The sequence below is a fragment of the Alosa sapidissima genome, chromosome 24, assembly GCF_018492685.1.
Source record: "Alosa sapidissima isolate fAloSap1 chromosome 24, fAloSap1.pri, whole genome shotgun sequence".
Lineage (NCBI taxonomy): Eukaryota > Metazoa > Chordata > Actinopteri > Clupeiformes > Clupeidae > Alosa > Alosa sapidissima.
In genome coordinates this window covers 19,504,291-19,524,290 of record NC_055980.1, presented here as the reverse complement: position 1 = coordinate 19,524,290, position 20,000 = coordinate 19,504,291, and the positions used below count along the sequence as shown (strand labels likewise).

The following is a 20,000-nucleotide window of genomic DNA, read 5'->3' as shown; positions in this document are numbered from 1 at the left end:
GCCAACAGTTGTGCTGTTATCTTAAATATTAGTGTTAAGGTTGGCAGCGGATAACTTCTAGTTTTAAGTTAACGTTATTGTCTACAACGTTTAAAGGTTTATTATGTACTGAACGGGTTGTCGTTGCAAGAAACCATTCATGTTTATGAATTGTTACACTAAAGGTGAGACAATATGCCAGAACTACGTAGTAACGTCAGCTAATGTGTTATGGTTGCAGGTCTGGTGGGGGCCACTGTGAATAAGAAACTAACGCTATCAGCGAAGGCAGCTAAATGTCAACTGAGTTCCCTTAGCCTGACACAGTTCCGTACTACAGACTCCAAAGAATGGCTTACATTCCAGCAGCTAAGCTTTCTGAAGCGACAGGTAGGCTATTCTCTACTCCATACACAGTTGTGTGGATTGGATCTTAATCCACTTGACCTCATATATTGTCCCAGACTACATCCTTTCCCAACGTTGCATTCAGAGACGGCATTGTATACAAAATCCACAATCATCATCACGTAGTCTGTACAGCAGCACACACTTCCCATGATCAGTTTGAAATGTAAATAGTGTGTATTCTGGTCCCTGCATGGCATTGGGCCTATCATTCTAACAATTCCAGAGAGCCCCTTTTCAGAGACAATGCACTTTAGGGCATTGTCTGTTGCTACTACATGCATGATCATGAACTTGCTATAGATCACAGACCACTGGGAAATATGGCAAACATTAAACTCATAACAGGTGATCTCATTACCAACTGTCATCAATCTACATTCTAGAATCTAGATGACCTTTTCCACTGAGCCAGCCTCATGATGCCCTAACACTATAGACCCTTTCAACAATAAAAACAAAAACAATGCTTGAACGTTCTATTTAGGCCCCAATCTACTTCCTCTGCATTAAGATAACATATGGAATGTTCAAAAGGAAGTCTTGTGGGGCCAATAGACAGTGACATTGACAGTTTTTTTTATTTTTTTTTTATTTATTTATTGGCATACAGCAATGCACATCTTTATTGCAAAGCTTTGTAGAGTGTTTAGTGCATATATTCTTCACAATCATCATCATCATCATCTTCCCACTGCTTATCTTGACTGTGTGTACTGCCTCTACTATATACCCCCCCCCCCCCCTTTTAATTTCATTTTATTTGTCAATCTCCCTCCTTTGCTTTTTTGTAAGATAGCCTCACCTGTGAAGCACTTTGAGTCAACGTTGTTGTTTTAAATGTGCTATGTAAATAAAGTGACTTGACATGTATGTATGTAACAACAACAACAGCATTAAGAACAGCAGTTGAGAAGTGTGTGCTAGCAAATTTTTTTTTAATAAACATATCTAAGTTTCTATATCACATAATGCTCTGGCCATTAAATAGCCTTAGTTGCTGAAATGGCCTTAAATGAAACAAACAAACTCTGATCTGCTCTCCTGTGTTGTTCAGTACGTGGTGCGGCACAGCGGGGCCCTTGGCCAGCGCCCCAGACACAAGCAGGAGCCCGTGTCCGCCATGTTGGAGGACCGAGATGACCTCGTGATGCAGCAGATACAGCAGATCCCCACCATCAAGCCCGTCGCTGGCGTGACTGTTCCGGTTCCAGGCGGCGCCGCCGCCGAGACCCCCGTGGATCTCAGCAACGAGCCAGAAGCTGACCGCCAGGCCCGTATGGAGGCCCGGCAGTGGAAGGAGCTGAAGGTGGACTACTCGGAGCTGCCGGACATCTACGCACGCCTGTCCAAGATTAAACTCACAGGTCAGGCCCAGGACACTGCTGCTGACTGTTGGTCCTGTGTAGAGTGCAGGTTTTGGTGTGTTTGTGTTGTTTGTGAGAAGCTCTTATAGACCTTTTAAAGGCGCAGTTTGAGGAGGGCTGTGATGCCATAAATAGCACAGGCTCTTCAAGAACTAAACCAGTCCAAAATGTGGAGTAGCAGACTACTAAGCTAACATTACCATTTTTAGAGACACAACAATAACTGTAGTTTTGAGAAATGAACACCAATGTTACTTTTAAAGAATCACACAAAGTTTTTTGGGAAAAAGCATAAGAGCATGCATACAATTTTCTCTGTTAGCTTAACTTGCCATAATTCACTGGACGTTTTTGAGTGCATTGATGTGGTGTAGGATGTAAAAATGCAGACGAACGATAGGTTTGACTCTCGGTTGAGTTTTGTGTATCCTGTGATGAGCCAGCCATGCTAATACCGATGCACCGGGTGGACAGTGTGTCTGCCTGTGTGTACATGAGTTCAACTGAACTTCTATGTGAGTACTCTGAGGATGCATACATACACAACTGGGCTGTTGATCCTTTTGTTTGGGGCAGTGGTTGTGTGGTGGGTAAGGGGCTGGGGTTTGCATGCAGTGCAAAGTCGTGAGTTTGATCTCCAGCTGCCACCGTTGTGCCCTTGAGCAAGGCACTTAACCTTGAGTTGCTCCAGGGAGTCTGGCCCTGCAATTAATTGGCATCTGTAAGTCACTTTGGTTAAAAGATAAAGACCAGTTAGTCTATGTAGCTCTGTCTTAGCGATAGGCTAACTGGTCTAATCCGCTTTCAGTGAATTATGCTAAGCTAGCCTAACAGTGTCAGCCTGGGGTATTGCGCGCGCACACACAGAAAAGAGAAGGGTATATCTTCTCTAACACTCCATAGTCTGGACTCGACACACATTTCATATGTTTATTTGTGTTACCTTAAATCTGTTCCGATGTACTAAGAAGTACTGATCACAGTACAGAATTTGTGTTCTGATTTCAGATATGTTCTGATCAGAATATGGACAAGATGTACATTTCTGGTTGCTAGCGGTTTAGGGTGTCTCCCATGAGATGCTTTTAAAGTTCTTTGTGACTTATTTTGTGGATAGTCTTCTCATAATTGAAAAATGGTTATTATCTTGTAGTTCTGTCCAGTACTTAACCCAGAAATGCTTCTGTGATTGTGACAGCATTGGTCGTCACCACGGCAGCGGCTGGCTTTGCCATGGCTCCCGTGCCCTTTGACCCCACCTGCTTCCTGTTGGCCACAGTGGGAACAGGCCTGTGCTCCTGCACTGCCAACTCCATCAACCAGGTCAGTGCATTAAAACCACATTGCTCCACAAGCGGCTAGGCTCTCAGCCCTGCCAAGAAGCAGCACGTCATCTGTGTGTGTAGGGTGTGGGCACTGGCACGTGTTTGTGTGTTTGTGTGTGTGTGTGTGTGTGTGTGCGTGCGCAAGCACATATGCACACATGTTCTGCATTCTCGTGTGTGTGTGTGTGTACGTGTTTTCTTCCAGCGATAGGATCAGAGGACAGTGTCCATTAGAAATGTTACCAGAGCCGTGAGTCAGTCACTGAGGTATTTCGGTCATTTTCCAGCGACCGATTACTGCTGGCAGCAGAGAACAGGACTCCCACTGATGCCCAGGGAGCTGGGTCTGGAGCCGGACTGTGTTTGCTTTAGGCTGCTCGTGTGAAGCTACCCATAAGGCCGTTGGGCTAAACGGTTAATGGTCCGCCGTGTTTTCGTCTGGGAACGATACACGACTCAGCATCTCTGTGTGTGTGTTTGGGAGAAGGGGTGTTGGTTGTGTTGGTACGCGCTGTGTGCTAAAAGATGGATGAGTCCTTGGTTGTACACTGGCACATCTTCAGCCAGATTTGCAGGGGCCAGGAGAAAACACAAATGTGCAACCACACACACACACACACACACACACACACACACACACACACACACACACATATTGCCTCTGTGAGTTTTTGTGCAGACATCACCCCACATTGTAGCGCACAGAATTTTTCTTTTTCTTTTTCAGCTGGACATGTAAAACTCCACACACACACACATATAATGCCTCTGTAAGCCACTGCTTTTTTAAAGCCATCACCCCTCATTGTAGGGCACAGAATTCCTTTTCCGCTGCATATGTCAAACACGCAGCGGAGACTTACCAAAATGCTGTCATTATTTTACTGCCAAGGGCTCTTTCACATTCTCTTCTATTTCCACCCCCTGTTGTCACTCTCTACTTAAAAATGATTGGGAGTGTGTGATTGGTCGGTGAGTGTTTTTGCAAGGGTCATAATCAGAGTGTTGTCGTCATTGTTGCTTACACTCCATTGGAATGCACTCTGTGACCTAAAGAACATTACCCATAAAGGCTGACCTTTAGACACACACACACACACATATATATATACATATACACACACACACACACACACACACACATATATATATATATATATATACACACACACACACACACACATATATGCTCTTCTCACCCCAAGACCGCTGCTTGACTGACTCCATTAAGTGCTAGCCGTGCTCTGTAATTTTCAAGGTCAGGCCCCTGGCAAATCGCTCAACAGGTTCTTGGCGCCCCGAGGCAAGATGCCAAAGGCAGCATCATCTTGTCATGTGAAAAAAAAAAAAAAAAAAAACTCCTTGTTTTGTTTCCATTTCCTGTCTCGTCTCTCGCCACTACCGTACCTCGCTGTTTCAGCCGCACTCAATCGCGAAACATACAATTAGCCCATACCTAAGCACGTCTGTCTCAGCCTAACTTCATCCCTTAAACGTCAACTAGGTCACGGCTTTATAAATGCTGAGTAAATATTTACGGGGCATGTGGGTGGGGTTCGCAGGTTGTCCGGCTGTTTTTTTTTTTTTTTTTGCGGGGGGGGGGGGGGGGGGTGTTCCTTGTAGCATTCTCAAGGTATGACTTTAGCTGCTACTAAGCCTTGAGTGCTTGACGTACGGCAGAGCTATTGAAAAGGTAGCTGCAGGTGTGCAAACAGAACTATGCACGCTCCTCTGAGGTGGAGACCTGTCTCTGCCTCGGAGCGAGACAGGCAGATTCAGAGGATTTCAGTGTTAAAAGATCTGAAGGACAGCCGCAATCAACATCGTCATTTTTGCTCTCCGAGTCTACTGGCCTCTCTCTCACTCCTCTCCCATCTCTTCTCTTCTCTCTCTCTCTCTCTCTCTCTCCCTCCACCCTTTGGCCTTGAGGCTGCTTGTCTTTATCCCTCCCAGTCAGAATCTCCCCCTGGCCTGTTTCTTTCTTTCTTTCTTTCTTTCTTTCTTTCTTTCTTTCTTTCTTTCTTTCTCTCCTCTGTTCCTTCCCCTCCGCAAACCGCCAGACAGGCCTTGAGGCACACTTACTGACAGCAGTGTTAGTCAGCATCCGTGAAGTGCATCTACCCTACACATACCAACACAGCGTGGGAATGCCCCTGTGATTGTGGTAGTATCGGCTCCAGCGGCTCCATGGCGAGCCAGCCAGGCAAGGCCCTCAGGGTCGAGTCTTTCCCCAGCTTCAGTGCTCCGTATGGGGCCAGGCCTCTTGGGTGGAGTCCTTGAGGGGGACTTGAGATCTGGTGCTTGTGAGGACGTAATGGCTTTAGAGCAGCCCCAAAAGCATGTCTTGTGCTGATCTGACGTGTCGGTTGATGTGTCGGCCTTTTGAAGTTGCGTTGTCTTTGAAGACCTCTGGCTAATTGCTCTTTATGTAATGGAAGAGGGTAGGCGGTGTTGTCAGCCTGTTAGTGATTTTAAAGAAGCATACACAAAACATTGACGAGAACGTTGACGACTACTTTTACAAATCCTACCATAAAGTAAAATGAAAGTTAATAGTTTATAAGTTGATAACATTAAATGCATATTTCCCTGCAATGTAATATATTATCATGTTAGGATATTGTACATGGCGTTCACTTTCTATGTTGACTTTCGTATTGTACATGGTGTTGACTTTCTATTATATGTGGTAAAACGTGAGCAATATTTAGATGAGAAGCTTTACCTAACCACATTTGCAATTTGGCACTTACAGACTCATATCTGCGCTGTAGGTCTCGGCCTCGGTAATTCCTCTGGAATCTTTTAATGGTTCCTTAATGCCATCACTCCGTCGAAGTGACCTTGCGGTGCCGTGTCAGACAGAAAGGCATTGGAGCAGGAAGCAGACGGTTTCTTCTGGGTTTTAGCGTAATTGAATATGGAGACGGCAGAGGCTTTCTTGTGGTCGTTCGCGAGCATTTGGGCATTTGCACCAAGGCCCCTCACTGTTGTACTGGGCGGCCACATCAGCCAGGGTGTTCTGGTTAGAGTTTCAGACAGGGGTTTGGGCTTGGAGGGATTCTAAGTGTTAGATGTCCAAGGTCTAGTTTTGTCCCTGCCGAGTCTCGTCCTTGCTTAATACCTTCCACTAATTGTGTGTGTGTGTGTGTGTGGTACAATTAGGTTTCTTTTTCCTTGGTAGAGCTCACTTTAAGCCCCTTGTCCCAGCAAATTGATTTTTTTGTGGAAACAAAACACATGGCCCAAGACTGTGTGTGTTTTTTAATTAAACCTACTTAATTTCAGATAAAGGACATCGAGGACAAGATAATTTCCCTCCAGAAGAGGAACTGTTTGTTTATTATTTTGTGTGTGTGTGTGTGTGTGTGTGTGTGTGTGTGTGTGTTGGGGTGTGTGTGGGGGGGTGGTATTTGCCAAAGATTACACAGGCCATAATTAGCGCTGGGTATGTGCCTGTGCGGCGTCTTGTGAGGATGACTCCACTGGTGCTGTTGTTTTTGTTGTCGTCGTTGCGACCGTCTTTCTGCCTTTTGTCTCTTGCATTGTAATTTCCTCTCCTGAATAATTACACACACACACACTCACACACTCACTCACTCGCGTGGGCCCGGCAGCAGCTGCCTTGGCCCACCTAATCACCTGGTTTCCGCAGCAACCCTCTGATCTTCGGCGCGTTAGCGGCGATGCGCCGAGGATCACCTGTCAGAGCTCGGTGACTGTGAAGCCAGACACACCCTCACCTGTGTAATTGATCCCCTACACACAAGGCCCCTCTCTGCTTTCATAACATGCACAAGAAAGAGGGCGACAAGGCCCTGTGTGTGTGTGTGTGTGTGTGTGTGTGTGTGTGTGTGTGTGTGTGTGTGTATTGTGTCTGACGTGTTGGTTATTTTGGGAGGGGGAAGCAATGGCTACATACCCTCAGATGTGTTGCCAGGTTTGTCTTTTTTTTTTTTCTTCTTTCTTTCTCTTCTGTCTTGCGTTTGCGTTACCTGTTTTGAAGTGTCGGTGTGGTTTGTCCTGATCAAAGTGGCTGCCCGCCTCACAATTTAAAGAGCGCCGCTCTCTTTCACTCAACACACAAATCAAAGACGTCGGAGGATCATTTCCTATAGAACACACACACACACGTTATTGTCAGGAGTTTGAGGTTTTCCTTTTAAGTGTATGTTCCTGTGTGTCCATGCTTAAGAAGGACCACAGATCTCCTCTTTTGTGGCATCACCTTCAGGAATAGACGAGTGAAACATCCCCCTCCGTGTGTGTGTGTGTGTGTGTGAGACAATTTTCCTGTGAGAGCCAAGGCCAGCGTTCTCCCTCCTTCCTTGAAGGCAGAGCTCCGTAGGCACTCTAGTTATGTTGTGGTTTCCTCTGCCCTCCTCAGTATGTGGCCTCGTTTGGGAACTTTTGGGGACTGGACGGAAGGGTGTCAGTGCCCCGAGTCACGACAGCGTCTGGGCACGCATGCATGAAAATACCTTCTTTCTCTCTCTCTCTCTCTCTCTCTCTCTCTCTCTCTCTCTCTCTCTCTCTCTCTCTCTCTCTCTCTCTCTCTCTCTCTCTCTCTCTCGTGGAGTATAGCAGTGTGATTTTGTTTTGTTTGCTGTTTCAGGGAAGACAAAAAAAACACAACAAGTTTGCTATGTGTGTACCTGTTGAAGTGGTCTGTGTAAGAAGCCAGACGTCACAATATTTCCCCCGCTTTGAGCTTTTGTTTTCGACTGGAGCCAAAAAACCTGTAGTGATGTTGGCACCGCTGGCTCCAGTTACCCCCACTGCATCATCAGGATGCCGTTTTTGCGGGACATGGCTGTGGTACAACAGGAGACCAGACGTTGAACTCTGCACATACACACGCACATACACACACCACACCACACCACACTCTATGTGTGGAGTAGTCATGAAGTGTTTGTTGGTCCCTGGGTGGCCCACTTATTGGATATGGCCATAACCCCCCAACACACACAAACATCATATATTATCATGGCTTTATTGAAAATTCCAATACTTGCCACCACGCCAGATTGCATTGAGGTTTTTTTTTATTCTTCTGTTGCTTGAATGCCCTTATCTTGTATGGTCCTCTTGAGGATGGTGTGAATATCACGAGATGGCCAGCCAATCACTGCCCAGACGGAGGACTTATTCTAGAAATTTCCCTCCGACCCCTTTGTTGGGGGTCACGGGATGAGTTGTCACTCTTCTGCAAAGACTCCCTGGGTGTTCCAAGTCATCATCTCGGCTGATTTCTGTGGCACACACACATCTAGAAACACACACACAGGCAGACAGACACACTCCCTCCGGTGTAGCCTAATAGGATAATTGGGTCTGAGGAAGCGTTTCGGGCTGTGGCATTAGACCCCGAGGGCAGGGGAGAGCGCAAGTGTGGCGGAGCTGACGGCCGCCGCGTCTGGGGGAGACGAAACGCGACCCAAGGCCCATGCGTCCACTGAGGTCATTATTTTGTGTTTCGCTCTCGTCTCCTGTCCTCCGTTATTTTCTCTTTGTGTGTCACACATCTGTCATGTAGGATTGTGTGTGTGTGTGTGTGTGTGTGTGCGTGGACATGGGACGCACGCACCACTTGTGTCTGGAAGTGTTTTTATGAAAACACACGCTGGCATTTTTGAGGTTGTCTTGCGTGCAGCGCAATCTCTCTGACTGCTGTGGCAGGCAGGTGGGATATGTGTGGATTGAGGGGTGGTATTGTGGTGTGTGTGTGTGTGTGTGCGTGTGTGTGTGCAGAGATCTCTTTTGTGTGTGTACGCGTGTCTGTGTCTGGCCACGTGCTGTCTGAGGATGGCACGCATATGCGAGCCTCCACAGGCTCCCCTCATCACACACACACACACACACACACACACACACACACACACACACACACACACACACACAGACCGAGAGCTCCTCCTGCAGAGGCATGTATTATTTACCCTCCAACCCACATTCACACACCCTCTTCTTGAGGCCTATTCAGACAAACTCCCATCTAAAACACACACATGCACACACACACACTCAAAACTGTGAGCCTTCAAGAACCCTCCTGTGCATGGTGCTATACATTTTAAGCTTTCATACTCGTGTCTGTCAAGTCCTGCATTAGCCCTCTTTGTTACTGTGTCACCTGCAGCCAGGCCAGAATTGCATTTGTCACAGTGACCTTTATGTGCATTTAAAAACGCCTTGAACCTTGCCGTGCAAGATGCCCAAGACTTAAGCCTTCAAACTCTCTTGTGTACACACAAGAAGCTGAATGTGTGGGTATTCATTTGACCTCAGCCAGGTGTTTTAAAAACCTTGTCTGTTGAGCTAGCTCTAGACTGGTATTAGGCCAAAACATTTCATGTACATGTACAGTATAAACATTTACATGTATTGCTTTGGCAGACGCTTTTATCAAAGGCGACTTACAGCACAATAACATTTAAGCTTTAAATGTAACATAATAACATTTAAGCCTCAATGCAGAGGAGACCATAGCTGTGGATTACCACTGCGTCTGTTAATACTAGTACTAGAGGATAGGAGTTCCTGCATAGTAAGTACTAGTCAAAGTTTGGTAGGAGGAGAAGTGGTAGAAGAGGACATATTTGTGAGAGTTTGTCCCAGTGTCTAAATGACCTGGATGTACTTTTTGTTTTTTACCTTATTCTTGGTAAATGTAGATTATAGATTATATTAGATGTATATTAGAGATTATATTTACCAATGGCTATAATTATCCCGATTATTAAGTAGACTTGTCAGTGGAAGTAGAGTGAGGGGCCGGCAACTTACACGAATCAGATGCATATAAGTGTGTGTGTGTGTGAATATGGGGTGGGTGGGGCGGTGGAGGTGTACACCATATAAGACACCACCCACACACCCCCCTCAGAGGGGCCTTTTTGCCTTGAGCAGCAACTTTCAAAGCGTGTCAGAAAAGCATAAAGGCATATCAGGTCTCCCTTTGATGTCATTGGAGGAGTTGTAGAAACCCATGGCCACATCCGCCAGGCCTATTGTTTATCTCATCTGGAGATGTAGATCACTTTTATGTCTCTGATGGAGGTTATCCTTATCAGTACGCTGTTGTTTTAAATGCAACGTGTGTGCGTGTGCGCGTGCGCGCGCCCCAACTCTTGCAATGACATACAGTCCTCCTTTGGAGTCCCCACATAGGGGGTGCATTACCTTTTTATGAGCTGCGGTTTTTCCAAGTGGCACTTTGCCATGCGAAGTGGGGCCATGAGACCATGATGACGAGATGTGTGTATGTGTGTGTGTGTGCGCGCGCGCCACTCTCGCAGTCGGACATGTCTCCTTATCATCAATCAACCCACAGATTGAGGAAGACTGCTTCTCTCTTTGTTTTTAATTATTTCTCCTCCCCAAATGCATCATGGGAAATGGGTAGTTCTTCAGACGCGGGGGGCCGGGCGGCTGGGCGGCTGGAGAGGTGGCCCTTTGCCGCTTAATCTTGTCTGTCGCCTCCCCAGCTTCACGATGGATCTCCATGCATTTTTAATAGACCCCATTTGCATTCGTAACACGGTATGGCATTGCTATCCGAGGTGACGAGGTGCGTCATAAAAGAGAGCTTGGTAAAGAGCAAGATGGGTGGTGTGGAGAGAATCGGAGGGCATGGCGACTGCATCAAAAAGCAGCATGTTTAGCTTCTGATGAAAGTGCATAAATGCATCTGAAGCTGCAGTGTTTGGGGAAGAGTGTCTGTGAGTGGTTTAGAATGTCTACAAGCTCTAATATCGATTCTCACTGATCTTTTGCACTCATGTGTACCATACCAGCAAAGTAAAGCCTCTCCTCTCCCCAGCTTTCTAAGAATATCTATACTAGAGTTCCCCAAGTTCTCAAAAGTTACCTCTTTCTCTTTCTCTCTCTCTCTGTTTCTTTCTATCTTTCGCTCTCTGACCCAGCTAAGTGTCTCTGGTAGCCATTAGCTGTAACTATACCCCTCCGTCCTGCCTGCCTGCGACATCACGCAACCTTGTCCCTACTCTTCAAAGACAAAGGCTCTGGCTCAGCACTGTATTTTTATCTGTCCCTTGGTGAGGTGGAACCAGCGCAGGATACCCTTTCAAAGGCTACACACCCACTCTCACACACACACACATACTCACACACACACACACACAGAGAGAGAGAGAATTCCACTGCCATGACTGCATCTATACTGTGGGTCCAGGTTGGATTTGTATCCCCACTCCACCTCAAAGCCAGACTGCCAGCCGTGGCTTGTTACTCCTCCAGGTTTTTTCTTTCAGTTGTTTGGCTCTCATGCCTGTTTGCACTCTGTATTTTTTATTATTTATACATTCATTCTAACCACCCCCCTCTCCCCCACGCGCGCACACACACAGACACTTAATTCCACTCGTCTGTCGTTAAATCTGTCATTTTTATTTCTGTTGTTTTCTCCGAGTGAGAGTCATGAACTTTCCGTCACCTGTCCTTCGAGGAAGAACAGTTGAAAAGGTTGGAGGGCTACAGGCTTGTTGATTGGCTGGCAAGCGATGCAGTTATGCATCATTCATGAATCTCCTCCCACAACGTGTCTCCCACCGGTAAGCGCGTTAGTTCCACTCTGAGTGCGTAATTGACCGTTTGATATCGTGCGGTCTGTGGGCATTTAATTGATGGGAGTGACACCCCAGCTCGTCTCTAAAGGTGTAAGCCTCGCTCGAGGAAGGAATTGACATCGAGAGCAGCCCTCCTGCTTTTGCCCACAGATGCTACCAACGATGTAGCAGACGGCTCTCTCTGCCCTCTTCACCCTCAGTTTTATTAGAACAATACGTCGCGTCCGGCCACTTCTCGGAAACGTTTGTCCCCCCAGCTTTTCATTTTCCTCTCGTTTTTAATTTCCCCCACGGTTCCCACCTCCGGGTTCTGCCAAGGGGCAAATAAAAGAAAGCATCCTGTTAAGTACCTGGGGGTAATCTCAAATCAGCCCAACGGGGTGACACGTAGAGCATCTTCACAGGACTCGATCAAGCTGTTGTGGATTTGAATGAATATTTAATCAGACAAGGACTGGTTAATACTTAATATCCTCTAAGTCGTCCCTGTTTTTTGTCCTCCAAGCTTTTGTGGATGTGCAAAGATCTACAGGGTGCCAGCCCCAGTCAAACCGTACAGAATGGTGCCTTGCGAGAGGCATGAGGAGACAGATGTTGGACCAGGACAAAAACGATAATGAGACCCTTTGCTCAAAGGCAGATCAGAGGGCAATCCTACTGACCAATGAATTTAATGACATTATTACTTTATCTCAGTCTCCCAACAGTCAAGAGTAGAATTGTGTGTCTACCTTTGGATCGTGCCGTTTCTGCAGTGACCAAATCTTGACCAATTACCAAATCTTTAGTCCTCTAATGGTTTCGCTCACCTCCTGAACTTTGTCTCGCAAAAGAGCCCAAACGCACACACACTCATTATTGTCATACTTGTAAGACAAACACAACCCACAAGCCCCTTTATTTCGCTCCAGAAACAACTTTTTTCTCTGGCTGCTGCCCTTTTCCTGGCTTTTTGTATGAATAAAACATCATGTGTTTCGTGTCCCTAATGTACGCAGGGATGTAGATTTTGGAAGCGTTCGGGTACGGTGTTTGCCTCGGCGAGGAGAGGGAAAATTGGAGCGGGTATGATTCTGACATGCATCATGTCTGGCGAGCGTGGTGGCCAAGTGGGAGCGCACTGCTGCATTTTGCGGGAAGCCGTACGGCTGCTACGGGTGGGGAAATGTTGCCTTCCTGATTAAATGCATGGCTGAGTAGTTTGGAAGGACACACACACACACACACACACACACACACACACACATACACACACACGGGGGAAAGGGGTCATTTGTGGGTCTTGTCCACAGCTAACGAATGATCCAACATGTAGATCCAGCATTCCAACATGATCATGGGGCAAAATTAGGACTCCATACCCACATGCAGATAGGCGAAGAGGACTCTCTCTCTTCCTTCAGTAGGAACTGTCACTCCAGGACGGACCATTAAATATAATGCGAAATGTAGAATTTAGAATCTTGCATTGATGATGAAGACATTCTTTTTATTAGTACGCTCAAAACTCCCCTGCTGAAGGGTTGGTAGCTGAATGTGTGGCAAATCTGGCCAAGATAAACAGCTCTGTTCGGCTGGTTCCATGGGAACCCACTTGGTGGTCTTGATCCAGAGATGGGCCACTGATGTGTTCCAGGTATGTGGTATAGTCACAAACCTGAGTAAGTTAAAACATAGTAAGAGATGTTAAACATAATAGAATAGCCTTATTACTGTGCCTTTTTCCTCCAGTCAGTCACAATCGATGTGGTTACTCACACTACATGTCTTGCAATTACTATGCTCACACTGTATTTTCGCCTGCTCACACTGCAAGACAGCCAAACAAAAATTCTGACATGCTAGAAAACCACTTGGATTGGTTCAGAGCTGAAATGTTAATTGTTATGTCTTCTAAACGGGCATACTGTGTCTGCTCAAACGGACACGACAAGTCAGACAGGAATTTGGCCCGCAGCCAACTGATTTGTGCCTAAAATTGTGTAAAAATCATTCAATGTCTGCTTGGCTAAAGGCATCTTCCATTAATAGGTTTAGCACTTACTCCGACTTATTTTACCCAGGTTTCTCAATAAACCACACACTTGCAATGCCCCATTGATGAGTCATATCTGATCCCATGGTAACTTTCCCCTTCGCTTCTGGCAAGCCAAGAAGGGCCAGGCATTGTTGCATTGTTGCATTGTTTGTATGCAAGTTTGATTTGCGTCTGTAACCGCGTTATTGGCGTGCACTTGAGCCACAGGTGGCCATAATGTCCGTGTTTACTGTGCGCTACTGTACGTGTTATTCATATGAAAGTTCTTCAGGGGTAATTGACCTTATTTGTGGTTTTCGAGAAGCGTAGCCCTTTTTGGTCAGCCCCCGAAAGCTGCCTTCATGTTTGTCTGGGGATTGAGGGATTTGTGGTTTTGCTCGACGTGAACAAAGTCAAACTGTTTGGCTCTCCAGCGGTTAGCCGTGTGCTGCCAGGGTCGGATCGAGTGGCACGCTTGCTCATGACCACTTGCATGGAAGTCCTCTGCAGAATACCGGTAGGTTTTTTTAGGTTCTGCTTTATTTTCATTTTATTTTTAGTACAGGTTGGTCAATCCGGGCCTGCTAATCAAGATTTATTTTTTCTGACTGCTGACAAAAGACAGTACAGAATCACTCTTGAAATGAGAGAAAATGCCTTGTAGGCTTTGCAGGGGATTCTTGAATTAATGCCATCAACAGTATTTGCTGTGACTGCAAGGGAGTCTGCACGCAAAGAGCCTCATGGAACTGTTAACACGGCTTCTGATGCCTGACGATGACGTGTCTTGTTTGTGTGTGTGTGTGTCGGTGTGTGTGTGTCGGTGTGTGTGTGTGAGGTAAACACATCCATAGATAAACGGTGATACGCAACCTGTGTGACTGAAAATGCAAGGTGAAACTCGCTGTGTGTCTCGGGAGGTGTCTCTTTTTGCCTGGATAAATGTTGTGCCTGGTGGAAGCATAATCCATGCATACAGTTTTTCAATAGATTTAATATATTTTTGTTCTTCTGTTGTTTGGTGTTCATACTGGTAAGCACAGTCTGTGTAATTGCAAAAACTTTATGGTCTGTGACGGGAGGTATATTTATTTTTTCATTTGTTGTTGTGTTTTTATTTATTTATTTTTACTTGGCATAAGGAATATCCCCACAGTGGGAGGAATGGCATGAAATGGAGAAGGAAAAAGACAAACACAACACTGAATGATTTATTTAGTTATTTATCTCTTAACTTTCCATTAATGAGTTACCTGATCCTTGGTATCTCTTTGCCACTCCATCTCCATCAGATGAGGTTTGAGTACATAACCGGACCTTAGCCAGGCCGGTCCTGAGAGAGCATTGCGGCGGAGTGGTGTTTGTTTGATAAAGCAGGCATTTGGATGTCGGGAGATGGTGCCTATCTGCGCGGTGCACCGGTCAGGAGGAAATGAGAAGGGGCACACTTGTTCTACGGCTCTTTTTTTTGGGAAGTGCTTTTTTATCTTTTTGGCAGAGTATGTGCCCTATTCCAGACGGATGGGAAGGGGGGGTGGAGGAAAGGGGCTTCCCCCCCCCCCCCCCCTGGCTCGTTCGTTATCGACTACTCGGGACCTCCAAATGGACCTGAACTCAACAGGCCCAACTCTATATGGGCCCATACTCTCGCTACCCTGGGTTTGCAGTTCCATATCTGCAGACGGAGGTCCGATGGGTTGTTAGCGTCAGGCTAAAATAATCCATTATATGCTTTTAGACCATAGAAGACCACCCCCCCCCCCCCCCCCCCCCCCCCCCCCCCCCCTCCCTAGGACTGATAGGTCTGCTGTTAGCTTGCCAGAGTGGTGGGGCCCCTTTTACAATACACACACACACACACACATATACACACACACTCACACAATCTCTCTCTCTCATATATATACACACACACACACACACACACACACACACACACACACACACACACACACACACACACACACACACACACTTCCCTCGGACAAACCCTCCTTCCAGTCACTCTGGTACTTCAGCACCTGATAGTGCATCTGGCTAAGAGCCTCATCCTTAGACAATCTACACACACACACACACACGCACACGCGCACACACACACACACTCTCTCTCTCACACTCACACTCACTCTAATGCATCTTCTGAGAGGAGAGGCAGACATTTGTAAACGCCATGCTGGAGTGTTCTAATGGATGTCCTCAGCAAACCCATAGCCCAACCTGTTTTCGCTCAGGAGGCTCGGAGAGAGGATTTCAATTCACCTGTCCCGAGAGGGACCACCACCCTGCTGTATCGTCTCCCAACAGAACGCATGTTGTTTTGTCTTCTACACTGTCTGAGTCAGCCACAAACAATGTTCCGACAAGCCAACCTTGACAAAAGCAATGCTGCTGTTTTTGTTTGGTTTGTGTTTTACCTCTCTCTTTCCCTATTGCTTTAAGCGAGGTAGAGCGTTTGTGCTCAGGCATCTATATCGGCAGAAATGTCTTCTGCAGTGGTGCGGAACTGTCAATTACTGTGGCAGCCTGTCCGTGATAAACATGCATATATCTCGTGTTTGCTAACTGAAGCGTCGGGGGGGAGAAAAAAAAATACACCAATGAAGTTAGGCGGTGAAGTGGAAATAAAAATGCAGCAATTCATATTGAAAGTGATGTTCTTCTGCCGTGTGATGCTTTTTTTTTCTCTCTGGAACTAATGCAATTCGGCATCGGAAAGTGACAGTGAACTTATTTGCGGCCCAGGCAATAAGGGACTGGAGAAGGGTAAAGGAGGCCAGATCTTTTAAATCTTAAAGGTGTGGGTTTTTGAACATTTCTAACATAAGATTCCATTCCTGTTAATTTCTAAGCTGAATTCAATGAACCCAGATATTTTTAGAACATTCATTTTCCAACAGTCCCGTCACACCGGTGTGACGGTACACCTTTTAAAGGGTCTCAGAAGTCAGGTTTGGATATCACTGCAGTCATGAACCACAGCAACTCTGCTCTCTGTTGTCCAGCGCTGTGCCATGTATGGAATCCGCCCAGTTGTCTTCTCTATTTCTAGTAAGTACGTATGGCTGTTCTACCGGTCCTGAGGATGTCCATCAATAAAACTGAATCGATGAATGCCGGAGCCCACTTTTTCATACCACACACACACACAACACACACACACACACACACAACCCTCCAACCCCCCTGTCCTCTTTTGAGAGGTAACAGCCATCGGCATCAGGAGCACTCCATTTACCGTTGAGATGCGTGGCTAATTAACAAAAGCGCTTCTGTTTACAACTGAACCCCAACAAGCCCGCGGCGAATGCTAATTTTAACCACTAGCGATAGCTAGCTGCTCACCAGCAGGGGTGGCAGCAGCAGCAGCAGCAGCCAAGCGAGCCGAACTGAGACCAAGACCGATGGGTTCGCCTGGTCAACCACCCACTGCTACCTTAAGGGCTGTGCCTTCAGTAACCCATTTAGAATGATGGGTCCCCCCTTTCCCTCCCTGTGCTTTGGTCCTTTTCTCTCAACTCTATTGACGCATTGAGATCTTCATTTTTTTTTATTTTTTTTTTTTACTGGAGTAGCCTTTTCTTTTTTTCCGTTGGGGGGTGAGTGGGGGGTGGGAGTGTGAACAAAAGGGATTATGGTCCATGATTTTACGCCTCAGCAGATGGTGAGGGATATTCATGGCTGGAGCTTGCATCGATGTTGCATTTGTTTCTTTTTGAAGAAAAAAGGGAGTCGATGGTTCCTCTTTTCCACCCTTATGGTGTAGTCAGTCCTGTGTCTCTGCCACATGATGCAAGCACTGGGAGGACATTGCTCAGAGATTTTCAGCAAGTCATGAGGAAAGTTTTCTTCAGTAGAAATTTGTCACCGTCATGTCTGTGTTCATTCGTAATTGTTTTTTTCATGTAATCCTATTCATATAGGCAGGCAGCGCTTGGACCCACTGTTTTCTCCCCCCCCCCAAAAAAAAAAAACCTACAAAAAAAACGGTACAAATTAAGCCGGAGACGTTGTGTTGTGTGCAATTCACATTCCTCCCTGGCCTCATTATACGCAGGGTTGTGTTGAGAGAACAAGCTCCCTCGTCGGAGCCGCCTGTTTCTTCTCCAGTGCTGTTATCACAGTCTCACAGCTGCCTTGGATGACACTGCAAATTGGCCGGCGTTATGAGAGGGAACTTTTTTTTTTTTTTTTTTTTATTCTTTATTCTTTCCCAGGTTCTAGTGACCTCGCTGACTTTGTTTCGTTCATAATCCCCTACACTCTCTCTCTCTCTCTCTCCTCTCTCTCTCTCTCTCTCTCTCTCTCATCTCCTCTCTCTCTCTCTCTCTCTCTGCACAAACTTTCAATCCTACAGTCCACAGCACACTGGCAGAGGTATAAAAGTCCGGCTTCAGAAAGTGAAAGCCCTGCCACATATTTACTCCCACCATTCACTAAACCAGCTCATTCAAATTGCCAAAATTCCTCAGCCAGGTAGATGAGTTCATTAGTGAATTCACCTGTGTTAAGTGTACTGGTAATACACGGTAGGACTTTGAAGCCGGGCTTTCACATTTCCTGTGGGAACACTTCGCTTCCACGGTCTTCTGGGCCTTTTACTACCCCGATACACCATCTCAAACCCTTTCATCACCACCTTGTCATGCATAATTCAGTTCTATCGTTCTATGTCGTTGGTGCCACTCAATAAAGTCCATTGTTTATCGAATGGTTGTCTGTTGAAGGCTTCGGCGCCGGTTGGTTTGTATGAGGCAGGTGGCTGTGCCACTGGGCGCACATGGGCACCAGTGAGTGATGGGGTGGCTGCCTTCAGCACTGCCCTTTCACAGTCCTGTAATCACGCTTCCATCGCTGAGAGCTTTCTCGTGAGTCTACCTTTACTTTAATCACAATCTTTCTGGTGATTACAGTGGTTTGTTGGAGCGCAAAACACACCTGCCATTCAGTGTTTTGGAGGGGGGGGGAAATCAAAAAGTCCTGTACTTTTCCTCTAATGGCTGGTGTCTGGTTGTCGTGGGGGAAATGCTATTATCTAAGGCGGCCAGTTCTCTGCTAAAGGTCATTATTATTACTGCTGCTGTTGCCTTAGCAGTCGTCTGGAGTACGAATCAGTGCAGACTGCTGTGTTCCCTCTGAAGTCACAACTTCATCAGTTTAGTAGAAAGTGTTCATAAGGGAGTGCGTGCGTCCGTGCGTGTGTCCCGTGCGTGCGTGTGTCCGTGCTTGCGTCCGTGCGTGACCTGTACTGTAAGCAGAGAAAAGCCCATCGGCTGAGAAATGTGCAGCACTGGTACTCCCATGTCCAGTGCTGTCGGAGGATCCTCTAGGTTTTTCGTCTCTCAGGCTCTTGGCACCAGGAGCACGTCCTCTTGTTCAGCGACTGTGCTGCTCACTCTCAAGGTCGTCTGGAGGTCATTGTCACCCTCGTTTTCTGTCAGTCCTGGCAATGCAGTTGGCCAGGTGAAATCCACACTCTGCTCCCCACCCTCCATCCCTAAGCGCACACACACCGGTCACACACACACACACACACACACACACACACACACACACACACACAGCTGTGCATTGCTGTGACAACCCTGTCAGGCTTCCCAATAGCAGAACTGCTGAGACTGAGTGGTGGGTGGATGGGCGGGGGTCAGATGTGGAATTTCAGATTTACTTCTAAAAGCCATTCCAGACAGGGAGCCACAGGCTATTTCATGTCAAACTTCCCTAGGGTGCATTTATGGAGTGTTAAAATGAAGATTCATACTATTAGTCAGTGAAGATGTGTTTCAGTTAATGGCCGTTTACAGTAATGACCTGCGAGGCAGGTAGTTTAAAGCAATTTCCTTTTAATCTCTTCTAATTCAAAGCCACTTTGACGGTGTACAGTTGAACAGATTTGACTGCTGTGTATCTGGCTGTCTGTAGCCAGTGCCTTTCCCCCTGTCGATTAACTCAAAACCCCCTTGAGGCCTGTGGTGTACCTGTCCATCCCTATCTCTGAGCTGGTGTAAGAGATTAAAGGAAGCAGTTGTCCTCTCTTTCATTGACCGCCCAGACTAAACCCTGGAATAGAAAATTAAAAACAGTTTAGAGTTAGCAGGTAGCTTTGGAGAGGGTTTCCGAGCCAAGAACTTTGGAGCAAACATCTTGAAGTCTGGAGGAAAGGGTAACTTTTTTTCTCACCCTCTACAAACTATCTGTACTTTTTTTTTTTTTTTTTTATCTACACTGGTGTACTGGAATGGCTTCTGCTGTGATTGTGTGTGTGTGTGGTGTGTGTGTGTGTGTGTGTGTGTGTCTGTGTTTGTATCTGTGT

At 46.5% G+C, this 20,000-nt stretch overlaps 1 protein-coding gene and 1 non-coding gene across 2 annotated transcripts in view; both read left to right on the top strand.

Moving 5' to 3' along the window:
- Positions 1-20,000, top strand: part of LOC121700041 (protoheme IX farnesyltransferase, mitochondrial) — a 42,893-nt gene that overhangs the window by 680 nt on the left and 22,213 nt on the right. The window contains exons 2-4 of the mRNA XM_042082701.1: positions 221-369; positions 1,445-1,754; positions 2,953-3,077. Coding sequence (XP_041938635.1) covers positions 221-369; positions 1,445-1,754; positions 2,953-3,077 — 584 coding nt within the window. The remainder of the gene's footprint in view (positions 1-220; positions 370-1,444; positions 1,755-2,952; positions 3,078-20,000) is intronic.
- On the top strand, positions 2,181-2,287 carry LOC121700795. Its single transcript, XR_006027290.1, has one exon. It is a non-coding gene; the product is annotated as a small nucleolar RNA U6-53/MBII-28 (small nucleolar RNA).